This window comes from Scyliorhinus canicula, chromosome 6 (genome assembly GCF_902713615.1).
Source record: "Scyliorhinus canicula chromosome 6, sScyCan1.1, whole genome shotgun sequence".
NCBI classification, from domain to species: Eukaryota; Metazoa; Chordata; class Chondrichthyes; order Carcharhiniformes; family Scyliorhinidae; genus Scyliorhinus; species Scyliorhinus canicula.
This window is the reverse complement of record NC_052151.1, coordinates 209,328,484-209,341,173: the sequence shown is the minus strand read 5'-3', so window position 1 is coordinate 209,341,173 and position 12,690 is coordinate 209,328,484. Positions and strand designations below refer to the sequence as shown.

The 12,690-nt window shown below is 44.5% G+C and overlaps 1 protein-coding gene across 1 annotated transcript in view; it reads right to left on the bottom strand.

The window, feature by feature from the left end:
- Positions 1–12,690, bottom strand: part of LOC119968002 (NACHT, LRR and PYD domains-containing protein 3-like) — a 41,800-nt gene that overhangs the window by 16,841 nt on the left and 12,269 nt on the right. The window contains exons 3-5 of the mRNA XM_038801103.1: positions 7,974–8,060; positions 1,900–2,070; positions 1,547–1,717 (exon numbers count right to left, since the gene is read on the bottom strand). Of these exons, the coding sequence (XP_038657031.1) occupies positions 1,547–1,717; positions 1,900–2,070; positions 7,974–8,060 (429 nt within the window). The remainder of the gene's footprint in view (positions 1–1,546; positions 1,718–1,899; positions 2,071–7,973; positions 8,061–12,690) is intronic.

Genomic DNA, 12,690 nt, shown 5'->3' with positions numbered 1-12,690 from the left:
TGTGCGGAGTCTGCACATCCTCCCCATGTGTGCGTGGGTTTCCTCCGGGTGCTCCGGTTTCCTCCCACAGTCCAAAGATGTGCAGGTTAGGTGGATTGGCCATGATAAATTGCCCTTAGTGATCAAAATTGCCCTTAGTGATGGGTGGGGTTACTGGGTTATGGGGATAGGGTGGAGGTGTTGACCTTGGGTAGGTTGCTCTTTCCAAGAGCCGGTTTAGACTCGATGGGCCGAATGGCCTCCTTCTGCACTGTAAATTCTATGAAATTCTATGTCTGACAAATCTGTTAGAGTTCTCGGGGCTGGTTTAGCACAGGGCTAAATCGCTGACTTTGAAAGAAGATCTGTATCTTATCTTCACTGCCTGCTTTCCCACCGATTTTAGTATCCTCTGCAAATTTTGCTGTGTTACACTCTATCCCTGCTTGCAGATCATTTATATAGATTGTAAACAGTTGAGGTCCAAGGACTGACCCCTGCAGCACCCCACTAGTTACAGTTCGCCAGCCAGAGAAGGAGCCATTTAACCCAACCCGCTGCTTTCTGTCAGTTAGCCAATCCTCAATCCAATCTAGTTTTCTACCCCCAATCCTCTTCTGGATCAATCATTTATGTGGCACCTTGTCAAAAGCCTTCGGCCTGCTGCACCTGAATGCTTACCTTCAGCGACTGCATGAGGACACTCGGGTCTCGTTGCACATTCCCCTCTCCTAATTTATGGTCATTTAGATAGTAATTTGCCTTCCTGCTACCAAAATGAATAACCTCATATTTATCCAAATTATACTGTTTCTGCCATTCATTTGCCCACTTACTCGACTTGTTCAAATCACACTGAAAGATCACTGGATCCTCCTCAAAGCTCACCCTCACATTCAGCTTTGTGTCATCTGCAAATTTGGAGATATTACATTTCTTTCCCTCCTCTAAATCGTTGATATATAATGTGAATAACTGGACTTCCAGCATCAATCCCTGCGGTATCCCACCCGTCACTGCTTGCCATTTATAAAAAGACCTTTTAATTCCCAATCTCCCAGTCTTTGTTTCCTGTCTGCCAACCAGTTTTCTGTCAATCTCAATATACTACTCTTAATACCATTACACGCTAATCTTTTATGTGGGGCTTGTCGAAAGCCTTCTGAAAATCCATGTAAACCACATCCACTGGCTCCCCTTCATCAACTGTCCTGGTGACATCCTCGAAGAATTCTAGTAGATTTGTCAAGCATGATTTTCCTTTCATAAATCCATGCTGACTCTGACCGATCCTACCACCGACTGGAGGAAGGTATAGGGGATATGTCAGAGGTAGGTTCTTTACACACAGAGTGGTGGGTGCATGAAATGCACTGCCAGCAGAGGTGGTGGAGTCAGAGTCATTCGGGATATTTAAGTGACTCTTGGTCAGGCACGTTGACAGCAGTTAATTGAAGGTCTTAGATCTTAGATTAGGATAAATGATCGGCACAACATTGTGGGCTGAAGGGCCTGTACTGTTCTACGTTCTCTATATAAACACAATCTTACACAATCTGGTACTTACCCCAGTTTCTGTATTTTACAGTCCGGTTTCCTCAGAGCCCCACACAATAGTTTCACTCCTGAATCTCCCAGTTTATTACTGCTCAGGTTGAGATCCGTCAGTGACTGGTTTGTATCGAGAATGGAGACGAGAACCTCTGCACAAGAACCTGTGAGACAGGCGTCAGCCAGTCTGGAAATCAGAGACAATATGAATCTGGATGAATCCCAGAGCTTATTACCAATGCTCTTACTGATTGTAATGTTAATGTACAGTGTCAGGCATTGTGTTATTGTAAACACAATCTCACACAGGTCGTTACCTACCCCAGTTTCTGGATTCATTATCACAATCTCACACAGGTCGTTACCTACCCCAGTTTCTGGATTTTGCGTTCCGGATTCCTTAGAGCCACAGACAATAGTCTCACTGCAGAATCTCCCAGTTTATTATTACTCAGGTTCAGATCCTTCAGTGACCAGTTAGTACTGACAGCGAAGGCGAGATTCTCAGCACAAGAATCTGACAATCTGTTTTCCTCCAGCCTGAAGACAGAGAGATGGATGGTTCGGGATGGGTTGGTGGAGAAGAAATAATATTAATCAGGCTAACAGAAGGGGAAAAAAGTCACGAGTTGGGAGTGGTCTACAGGCTCCCTAACAGTAACCACAATGCAAGGCAAAATATACAAATATTGTGTGTTTGTGATAAAGAAATGGCAATAATCACGGATGGATGACTTTAATCTCACGTAAATTGGAAAAACCAGTTCGGCAGTAGTAACCTGGCTGAGGAGTAACCTGCAACACGCTTGGAGCCAACCAGACAGCGGGTTATTTTAGATTTGGCATTGTGTAATGTGACCAGATTAAGCACTCCCAGGTGACAGCGACCACACCAGGAGTGACAGAAGAGTGGATCTAAGACTATCTTTTAAACTTAAATAAGGGCAACCATGTGGTAATGAAAGCTGAGCAAGGTCAAGTGAACTGGGATACTAGGCTAGGGGATAGATCAATAGAGAAACAGTGGGAGAGAGTTAAAGGGATATATCTATCTCCTCTAAAAGGGAAGAGCCATCATCCATAGTTAACTAAAAATGTTAAGGACAGCATTAACCTTAAAGAAAAACACGTACAACTACGTAAAGATGAGTGGCAGGTCTGGTGATTGGGGAGAATATAAAGAGGGGCAGAGAATTACTAAAAGGTTAACCAGGAGAAAGAAATTAGCAAGAGAAAGCGAGCTAGAAATGTAAAAATAGAATACAAGTGTTTCTACAGGTATTTAAACAGAAAAAGAGCAAGTATAAAGTGAGTGTTGGTCTTCTGGAGAGTGAGGATGGGGAGTTAAGCGTAGGTAATAAGCAAATGGTGGAAGAAATAAACGGATATTTTGTTTCTGTATTCACCATAGAGGACAAGAAACATTCCCGTAATATCTGTAAATCGGGAGGTGAAGGGGAGAGAGGAATTTGGTGAAGTTATAATCACTGGGGAAGCAGTGGCCAAAGAATGGCTTACATGAGAAATTAGAAACAATATTATATCCAAGGAAGAAGCATCCAAATTGGTCAAGGAAACAACAGACCTGAGGATTGGGGGCAGTTTAGAATTCAGCAAAAGAGGACCGAGAGGTTGATTAAGAAGAGGAAAATAGAGTATGAAAGCAAGCTTGCAGGGAACTTAAGAACTGGAGATAGAAATATCCTTTTAAATATCTCCCACTATTTCTCTATTGATCTATCCCCTAGCCTAGTATCCCAGTTCACTTCACCTTGCTCGGCTTTCATGCCTCCCATAGGTATGTGAAGAGAAAAAGATTGGTGAAGACAAATGTAGGTCCCTCACAGTCAGAAACAGGGGAATTTATAATGAGGAACCAAGAAATGGCTGGCCAATTAAATGCCTATCTTGGTTCAGTGTTTACGAAGGAGGACACAAATAAAATACCAGAAATGTTGGGGAATACAGGCTTTAGTGAGAGGGAGGAACTGAAGGATATCAGTATTAGTCGAGAAATGATATGGCAGAATAGATGGGATTGAAGGCCTGATAATCTACATCCCAGAGTTCTTAAAGAAGTGGCCCGAGAAATAGTAAATGCATCGGTGGACATCTTCCAAGATTCTATAGACTCTGGAACAGTTCCTACAGATTGGAGAGTAGCTAGTGTAGCCCCACTATTTAAAAAGGGAGATAGATTGAAAGCAGGGACTCATAGACCAGTCAGCCTGACGTCGGTAGTGGGGAAATTCTAGAACCATTAGCAAAGATTTTACAGCAGAGCACTTGGAAAACGGTTGTAGGATTAGACAGAGTCAGCATGGATTTATGAAAGGAAAATCGTGCTTGACAAATCTACTGGAACTCTTCGGGGATTTAACTAATACAGTTGATGAAGGGAAGCCAGTGGATGTGGTTTATATGGACTTTCAGAAGGCTTTCAACAAGTCCCACAGAAAAGATTAGCGTGTAATGGTATTAAGGGCAGTGTATTGAGATTGACAGAAAACTAGTTGGCAGACAGGAAACAAAGACTGGGAGATTGGGAATTAAAAGGTATTTTTATAAATGGCAAGCAGTGACGGGTGGGATACCGCAGGGATTGGTGCTGGAAGTCCAGTTATTCACATTATATATCAACGATTTAGATGAGGGAAAGAAATGTAATATCTCCAAATTTGCAAATGACACTCCCTGGGTGGGAGGGTGAGCTGTGAGGAGGATGCAGAGATATTTCAGTGTGATTTAAACAACTCGAGTAAGTGGGCAAATGAATGGCAGAAACAGTATAATTTGGATAAATGTGAGGTTATTCATTTTGGTAGCAGGAAGGCAAATTATTATCTAAATGGCCAAAAATTAGGAGAGGGGAATGTGCAACGAGACCCGAGTGTCCTCATATACCAGTCGCTGAAAGTAAGCATTCAGGTGCAGCAGGCCGAAGGCTTTTGACAAGGTGCCACATAAATGATTGATCTAGAAGAGGATTGGGGGTAGAAAACTAGATTGGATTGAGGATTGGCTAACTGACAGAAAGCAGCGGGTTGGGTTAAATGGCTCCTTCTCTGGCTGGCGAAGTATAACTAACGGGGTGCCGCAGGGTTCAGTCCTTGGACCTCAACTGTTTACAATCTATATAAATGATCTGCAAGCAGGGACAGAGTGTAACACAGCAAAATTTGCAGAGGATACTAAAATCGGTGGGAAAGCAGGCAGTGAAATAAGATACAGATTTCACAGACGGATATAGTTAGGAAATTGGGCCAAAATTTGGCAGATGGAGTTAAATGTGGATAAGTGTGAGGATATCCATTTTGGCTGAAACAATTGTCAGGCAAATTATCTAAATGGAAAGCAGATTCAAGAGGCGACTGGGCAGTGTGATCTGGGTGTCTTTTGTTCTTGAATCGCAGAAAGTCGGTATATAGGTACAAAATGTAGTAAGAAAGGCAAATGGAATGTTAGCGTTTATTGCAAAACAACTGGAGTATAAAAGTAGAGAAGCATTGTTGCATTTGTATAACGTGTTGGTGAGACCACATCTGGAGTATTGTGCCCAGTTTTGCTCTCCTTATTTGAGGAAGGATGTGGTGGTATTGGAAGCAGTTCAGAGGAGGTTCACCAGATTGATTCCAGGGATGAAAGGATTGACATATGAGAAGAAATTAAACAGTTTGGTCTTATACTCGCTGGAGTTTAGAAGGATGAGAGGGGATCTGATCGAGGTGTATAAAATACTAAAAGGGATTGATAATGTAAATGTAGACCAAATGTTCCCCCTTGTGGGCCAATCTAGAACGAGAGGTCACAGATATATTGGTTGAGAGATGGTAGATTTAAAACTGAGATGAGGAGGCACAATTGTGCGCAGAGGGTGGTGAATTTGTGGAACTCGCTGTCTCATTGTGTGATGATTCCAAATCATTAAATGGTTTCAAGAGAAAGATAGATTGGATTGGATTTGTTTATGGTCACATGAACCGAGGTGCAGTGCAAAGTATTTTTCTGCAAGCAGCTCAAACAGATCATTTAGTACATAAAAAGAAAGGAAAATAAAAAAAAGAAAATACATAATAGGGCAATACAAGGTCCTCAATGTAAATACGTAAGACACCGGCATCGGGTGAAGAATACAGGAGTGTAGTATTAGCCAGGTCAGCCCATAAGAGGGTCGTTTAGGAGTCTGGTAACAGCGGGGAAGAAGCTGTTCTTGAGTCTGTTTGTGCATGTTCTCAGGCTTTTGTATCTCCTGCCCGATGGAAGAAGTTAGAAGATTGAGTAAGCTGGGTGGGAGGGTCTTTGATTATGCTGCCCGCTTTCCCCAGGCAGCGGGTGGTGTCGATAGAGTCAATGGATGGGATTTTTTAAAAGGGTTAAAGGAATATGGGGAACAGGAAGGAAGGTGGACCCAAGACCAGGAAGAGGTCAGCCATGATCTGATTGAATATTGTCTACTTCAATCTAGTTGTCTCAATTGTCTACTTCTGCTCCTAATTCCTATGTTCCTAAGAAGGCAAATTGTATGCTGGCCTTCATTGCAAGAGGATTCGAATACAGGAGCATGGATGTCTTGCTGAAATTATATAGGACCTGGTGAGACCCCATCTGGAATATTGTATGCAGTTTTGGTCAAAAAGGATATTCTTGCTATAGTGTGCAGAAAGGCTTACCAAACTTATTCCTGCGATGGCAGGAATGATGTATGAGGAGAAATTAGTTGGTTAGGATTGTATGCTGGAGTTTAGAAGAATGAGGGGACTGTCATAGGCACCTTTCAAATTCTAACAGGACTAGACAGGTAGATGTAAGAAGCATCTTCCCGATGGAGAGAGTGTCCAGAGTTAGGCATCATAGTCTCAGGATACAGGGCAGACCATCCAGGACTCAGATGAGGAGAAATTTCTTCACCCACAGAGAGTGGTTGGTTTGTGGATTTTGCAACCACAGAAAACAGTTGTGGCCAAACTCTATTTTCAAGAAACTATTAGATGTAGCACTTGAGGTGAGGTTGGGTCAAGGATTTGGGGAGGGGGGGAAGAGAGAGAAGGCGGGATCAGGCTATTGAGTTGGATGATCAGCCATGATCAGAATTAATGGCGGAGCAGGCTCAAAGGGCCGAATGGGCGAGTGAATCCCACCGCCAGCAAACAGCCAGAGAATCCCACTACATGTTAACTAAATTACCAGAATTCTTTGAAGCCACATCTGCTGTGGATAGAGGGGAGGCTGTAGATTTACTGTACCTAAATTTCCAGAAAGCATTTGATAAGGTGTTACATCAAAAGATATTGCAAACAATAAAAGTAGAGGGTATATTAGCCTGGATTGGCAGAAAACAGACAGTATGCATAAATGGTGCTTTGTCTGATTTGACGAGTCGAGTCCCACAATGGTCTTTGCTGGGGTCTCAACTTTTTACAACCTGCATCAATGACTTGGGTGAGTGGAGCGAAGACATGGTAGCTAAATTTGCAGATGACACAAAGATAGGTGGGAGGTTAATGTTGTGAAGAAGGCATACAGAGTTTGCAGATGGAGTATAATGTGAGATAGTGTGAAGTAGTTCACTCTGACAGGAAGATAAAAAAAAAGCAGAGCATTACTTCAATTGAGTCCGATTGCAGAATGCCAAAGTGCGGAGGGATTTAGGTGTTCCCGTGCATGGGTCACAAAACAATAGTATGTAGGTGTAGCTTGTAATCAAGAAGACTAATGGAATACCATCCTTTATTAAAAGAAGACGTTTATAAAAGTAGTTATGCTTAGGTTATACAGTAAGAAGTCTTGCAACACCAGGTTATACAGAGCACTGGTGAGACCGCATCTCGAATACAGTGAGAAGTATTGGGTCTCCTTGTTTAAGGAAGGATGTAAATGCATTGGAAATGTTTTAGTGGCGGTTTACATTGATACCTGAAATGGGCAGGTTGTCTTATGAGGGGAGGCTGGACAGGCTGGGTTTGAAGTATAGAGGATTCTGTCCAGTGTTGACAAGGTGGATGAAAGGATGTTTCCACTCGGAGGTGAGGCCAGAACTAGAGTGCACTGTTTTAAAATTGGGGGGGGGGGGGGCGCCGCCCTTACAGGACAGATAAGATTTTCCCCCAGTGAGTTGAGCGACTTTGGAACTCTCTGCCTCAGAAGGCGGTGGAAGTGGGATCATTGAATATTTTTAAGGTAGATGTAAATAGATTCTTGCTGTGCAAGAGAATCAAGGTTGTCAGAGGCAGATGGGGAATGTGGAACTTAAACAGATCCTATTGAATGGGGGAGCAGGCTCAAGGGGCCGAATGGCTGATTTCTGCTCCTATTTCATATATTTGTATGTTCCCACCCAATATCTGTTAACATTATTATAGTAACACTAATAATATACTGTTACCATGTAACATGGCAAGCATCGCGATTCTAATAAACACAATCTCTCACAATCTGTTACTTACCCCAGTTCCTGCATTTTACAGTCCATTTTCCTCAGCACTGCACACAGCAGTTTCACTCCTGAATCTCCCAGATCGTTCATCCCCAATCTGAACACAAAGAGTTAGAACCCCTGATTAAAAATTCCCTCTTTCGCCTGTTACCAAATGTTTTGAAAAGACGTCAAAAAATAAATGTGCAGATTTTCCTGTCAGTGACAATGAATCTCACTCTATTCAACTTCCCAAATGTTCAGAGACTGTCAGGAATTGCCTTTTTAAAATAAAGTGTGGTCTGTAAGAATCCTTCATTTATACCTCGGTCCAGTTTAAATTTCAAATGATCAAAATCTATCTCCTCGATCTTGAGCAGATGAGGAATTTTATCTAATTTCTGCTACTTCAGAAATCTCAATTTCTTGCAATAGACTGTACTGATCACAAAAATTAATTTTAGATTTTCCATTCCTTTTTTTAAAAAAAATATTTTAATTCTCCTTTTTCACATTTTCTTCAAAATTTACACCCACCAACAATCAACAGTAACAAATACAATGTCAATCCCCATATCAACAATCCCATCCTCTCCCAACCCCCAAACAACAACCCACATGTCAACACAAACATCAAATAAAAAAGGAATCAGGAATCACCAATAGCCCCCCTCCCCCCAGCCCTTCCTAATGTACGATGTCATCCAATTCTTGAAAATGCGGAATGAAGAACAGCCACGAATTGTAGCACTCCTCCATCCTTCCGCGCAGTTCAAACTTCACCTTCTCAAGAGTTAAGAATTCCAGCAGGTCCCCCCGCCACGCCAGGGTACAGGGTGGAGAGGATGACCTCCACCCCAATAGGATCCACCTTTGGGCGATCAACAAGGCAAAGGCTTCAACATCTGCCTCTGCACCAGTTTCCAACCCCGGCTGGTCCGACACCCCGAATATGGCCTCCAGCGGGCCCGGGTCCAGTTTCACGTGCACCACTTTAGATATTACCCTAAAAACCTCCTTCCAGTAATCCCCTAGCTTTCGACAGGACCAAAACATATGAACGTGGTTTGCAGGGGCCCCTCCTGCAATGTTCACACACAACTTCTACTCCCCTCAAAAAGCTGGCTCATCCTCGCCTTTGTGAGGTATACACTATATACCACCTTCAGCTGCATCAGCCCCAACATCGCGCACGAGGTGGAGGCATTCACTCTCCGAAGCACCAGAGCCACCTCCTCCATACCCTCTCTCAACTCTTCCTCCCACTTTGCTTTGATCCCTTCCAGCGGTGCCTTCTCTTCCAAAATAACCCCATAAGCCGCCGACACTACTCCCTTCTCCAGTCCCCCTGTCGTCAGCACCGCCTCCAGCAATGTGGAGGCAGCTCCACGGGGAAGCTCTGTATCTCCTTTCTGGCAAAATCCCAAACCTGCAGGTATCTAAACATTTACTCCTGCTCCAGCCAGTACTTCGCTCCCAGCTCCTTCAATCCTGCAAACCGAAGCCCTAGAAACAAATCCTTTAGTGCCCTAACTCCCTTCTCCTCGCATCTCTGAAAATTCCCATCCTACTTCACTTCCTGGCTCAAATCTGTGATTCCCCCGAATCGGCATTTCCCTTGACCAGGTGCCCAACCTGAAGTGCTGGCGACACTGCCTCCAAATTCTCAATAATGCTATTACTACCAGACTCCCTTAGTATTTCCCTGAAGCCATCGGGAGCGGTGCTGTCACTAGAGCCTTCAATCTCGACCCCCTACACAAACCCTTCTCCCTTCTGACACAGGTCCACACCTTCTCCATGTTCGCCATCCAGTAATAATACATCAGGTTCGGAAGACCCTGCCAGCCTTCCCCGGTGTAGCAGCACCTTTCTAACTCTGGCCACCTTCCTTCCCCATACCAACGAGACAATGATTCCTTTAATCTCTCCAAAAAATGCCTTTGGCAGGAAAATCGGCAGGCATTGAAAAATAAACAGCAATCACGGCAACACGTTCATTTTAACCGTCTGTACCCAACCCATCAGTGACAGAGGGAGACCATCCCACCTTGCCAGATCAGCTTTTACCCTCCACACCAAACCAGAAATGTTTACCCCCCCCCCCCCCCCCCCCCCCAAGACACCACAAAATACTCACTCTTGTCCAGGTTTAATTTGTACCTTGAGAAATACCGAAACACTCGAAGCAACTCCAATATTCCTCCTATTGACACACAGTTCCAACATGTACAACTGCAAATCATCTGCATACAAGGACACCCTATGCTCTTACTCTCCTCCCCCTTTCCCCCCCACTATTCCTTTCCATACAGCCAAACTTCTTAATGCGATGGCCAACGAATCAATCGTGAGTGCAAACAACAGAGGGGCATAGACATCCCTGCCTAGTCCCACGGTGGAGAGAAAAATATCCAGAACTGAGGTTATTTTTGTGGACACACGCCCTCGGCTCCTTATACAGTCCCAAACCGCTCCAGAACTGCCATTAAGTAATCAGGTCAAATGCTTTCTCCGCGTCCAATGTCACAACCACCTCTGTTTCCCACCCCTCCGCCGGCGCCATAACACATTCAATTACCTCCTTATCTTGGAAAAATCTGCCTCCCTCTCACAAATCCCGTCTGATCTTTACCTATCACCTTCAGGAGGCACTCCTCCAGTAGCTCACTGAGCTAAATCGTTGGCTTTTAAAGCAGACCAAGCAGGCCAGCAGCACGGTTCGATTTCTGTACCAGCCTCCCCGCACAGGCGCTGGAATGTGGCAACTAGAGGCTTTTCACAGTAACTTAATTGAAGCCTACTCGTGACAATAAGCTATTTTCATTTCATTTTTCATAGAACATAACAGCGCAGTACAGGCCCTTCGGCCCTCGATATTGCGCCAACCTGTGAAACCCCTCTAAAGCCTGTAGCCACCTGGGTTGGCCACTTCCTCACACAAAATGGAAGAACGCAAAGGTTACAGGGAAAAATGGACAGTTGCAAAGAGACAAGCAGTTTACAGAACCTCCCTGTGGATTCTGTCTGTGAAGAAACCAGACAGAACAGAAACTAGCAGTTTGCATACTAATGAAGCGATTCCCGGTGATTCCCATGCACAATGGACACAACAGTTAACTGCAATCGGCACATTCTATAGCAGGTCAGACATCCCGGCGCCAGTGGAGTCTGAAACAATAAGCACCAAGAACCACCCAGTGATCAAGGAACAGCCCCGTTATTGGGGAAGTTCAAATCAATCGATTGGGAAGAGACCCAATCGATTGCAAATTTATAGAGGGTCCGCCCAGAAGGGCGCGAAGCCCCTGGGACCTATAAAAGTCAGGTCCCAGGACTGATTCTTTCTTCTTGACCAGCCGGCCCTCCCAGCAGAACACCTTTGCAGCAGAATACCTTGACCAAGAGAAGGAGAGGCCTGGTCAGCAGCCGCCATCAAGTAAGTGTCATACAACGCACTCAACGAGACTAGACACTCCTGACCCCTTTAGTCCACACCTACTGGAAACCTGCGGATCCAGTGCAGAGCAAGAGGCCATTGTTCCCTGATCCGGCAGTTCCCTTATTCCAGATAAGTATTGGCCTAGTAGTGGTAGGAACAGTTTAGTCTTAGTTTTATATGCATGAGTAGTAAATAACTGTGTTATAATAAACGTGTCTTGTTTTGAACTTACTAACTGGTGTATTGAGTTATTGATCTGAACTTGAACGTTGTGGCGGTACCATAACGATACCTGGCGACTCCAGAGCTAAGTAATAAACAGAGCCAAATGAGTGTTAAGCACACTCACCCAGAACGAGCAACATTTAGTGGCGACCCAGATGGGACTCGACTAGAAGTGGCCCCCCCACTCCGAGAGAACCCAGCAATTTAAATCAGAAATCCAAATTCGAAAAAAAGGAAAAAACCACAAGTGTTCAAATAGTTCACATCAATCCTCATAATTCGGAAGTGTGTTTTTGCATGCGTAACCAACATGTGTGCTAGAAACGCATCAGTAAAGGAAAGCGCCCCAACCCCCCACAGATCAGATAGCACCCGCACCAATGAACCCAGTCACCACCCAACAAAAAGCAACTGCAGACGTCGCACCCGAGATCACTTACACCACCCCCTTAACCGTGACTCAACTAAGGGACGCGTGTGAGAAAATCACCCCATTCCTCCCCACTTCCGACCCCCACCAATTCTTTGCAAGAGTTAAGCAACAGGCGACCATGTACGGCCTTGTTGCGTGAGAGCAGGTTAAGCTCACAGTTTTGAGTTTAGACTCATCAGTAGTAGCAGCCCTCCCCGACCCACAGAACGTTGGAGGAGGTACCCTCGAAGAAATTCATACAGCTATTTTGGATGCGATAGGGTATAACAGAGGAGATCCAGTAGAAGGCCTAAACAAGTGTAGGCAGAAAAAGACCGAGCACCCCACAGCATTTGCAGGAAGGCTGTGGATTCACTTCACTGCAGTTTTTGGTGAATTAGACCGCGCACATTTGACCCAAGATAACATGGTTAAATGGACCCGCACTATTATCTCCCACGCCACAGAGGCAGGACAGAAAGCCTGCTCTAATTACGACCCCTCAGAAGAGGCCCATAATGGAAAATGGGTCTTGAAAAGATTGTCCCACGCTTGGGAGCAATCTGTGCATAATAAGACAGCATTTAAGAAGCCCGAGGAGGCGCAAACCGAGGTAGACATCCAAGCAGTAAGAGCGCACCAAAACCCCGCATGGGTAAATGAGGGACA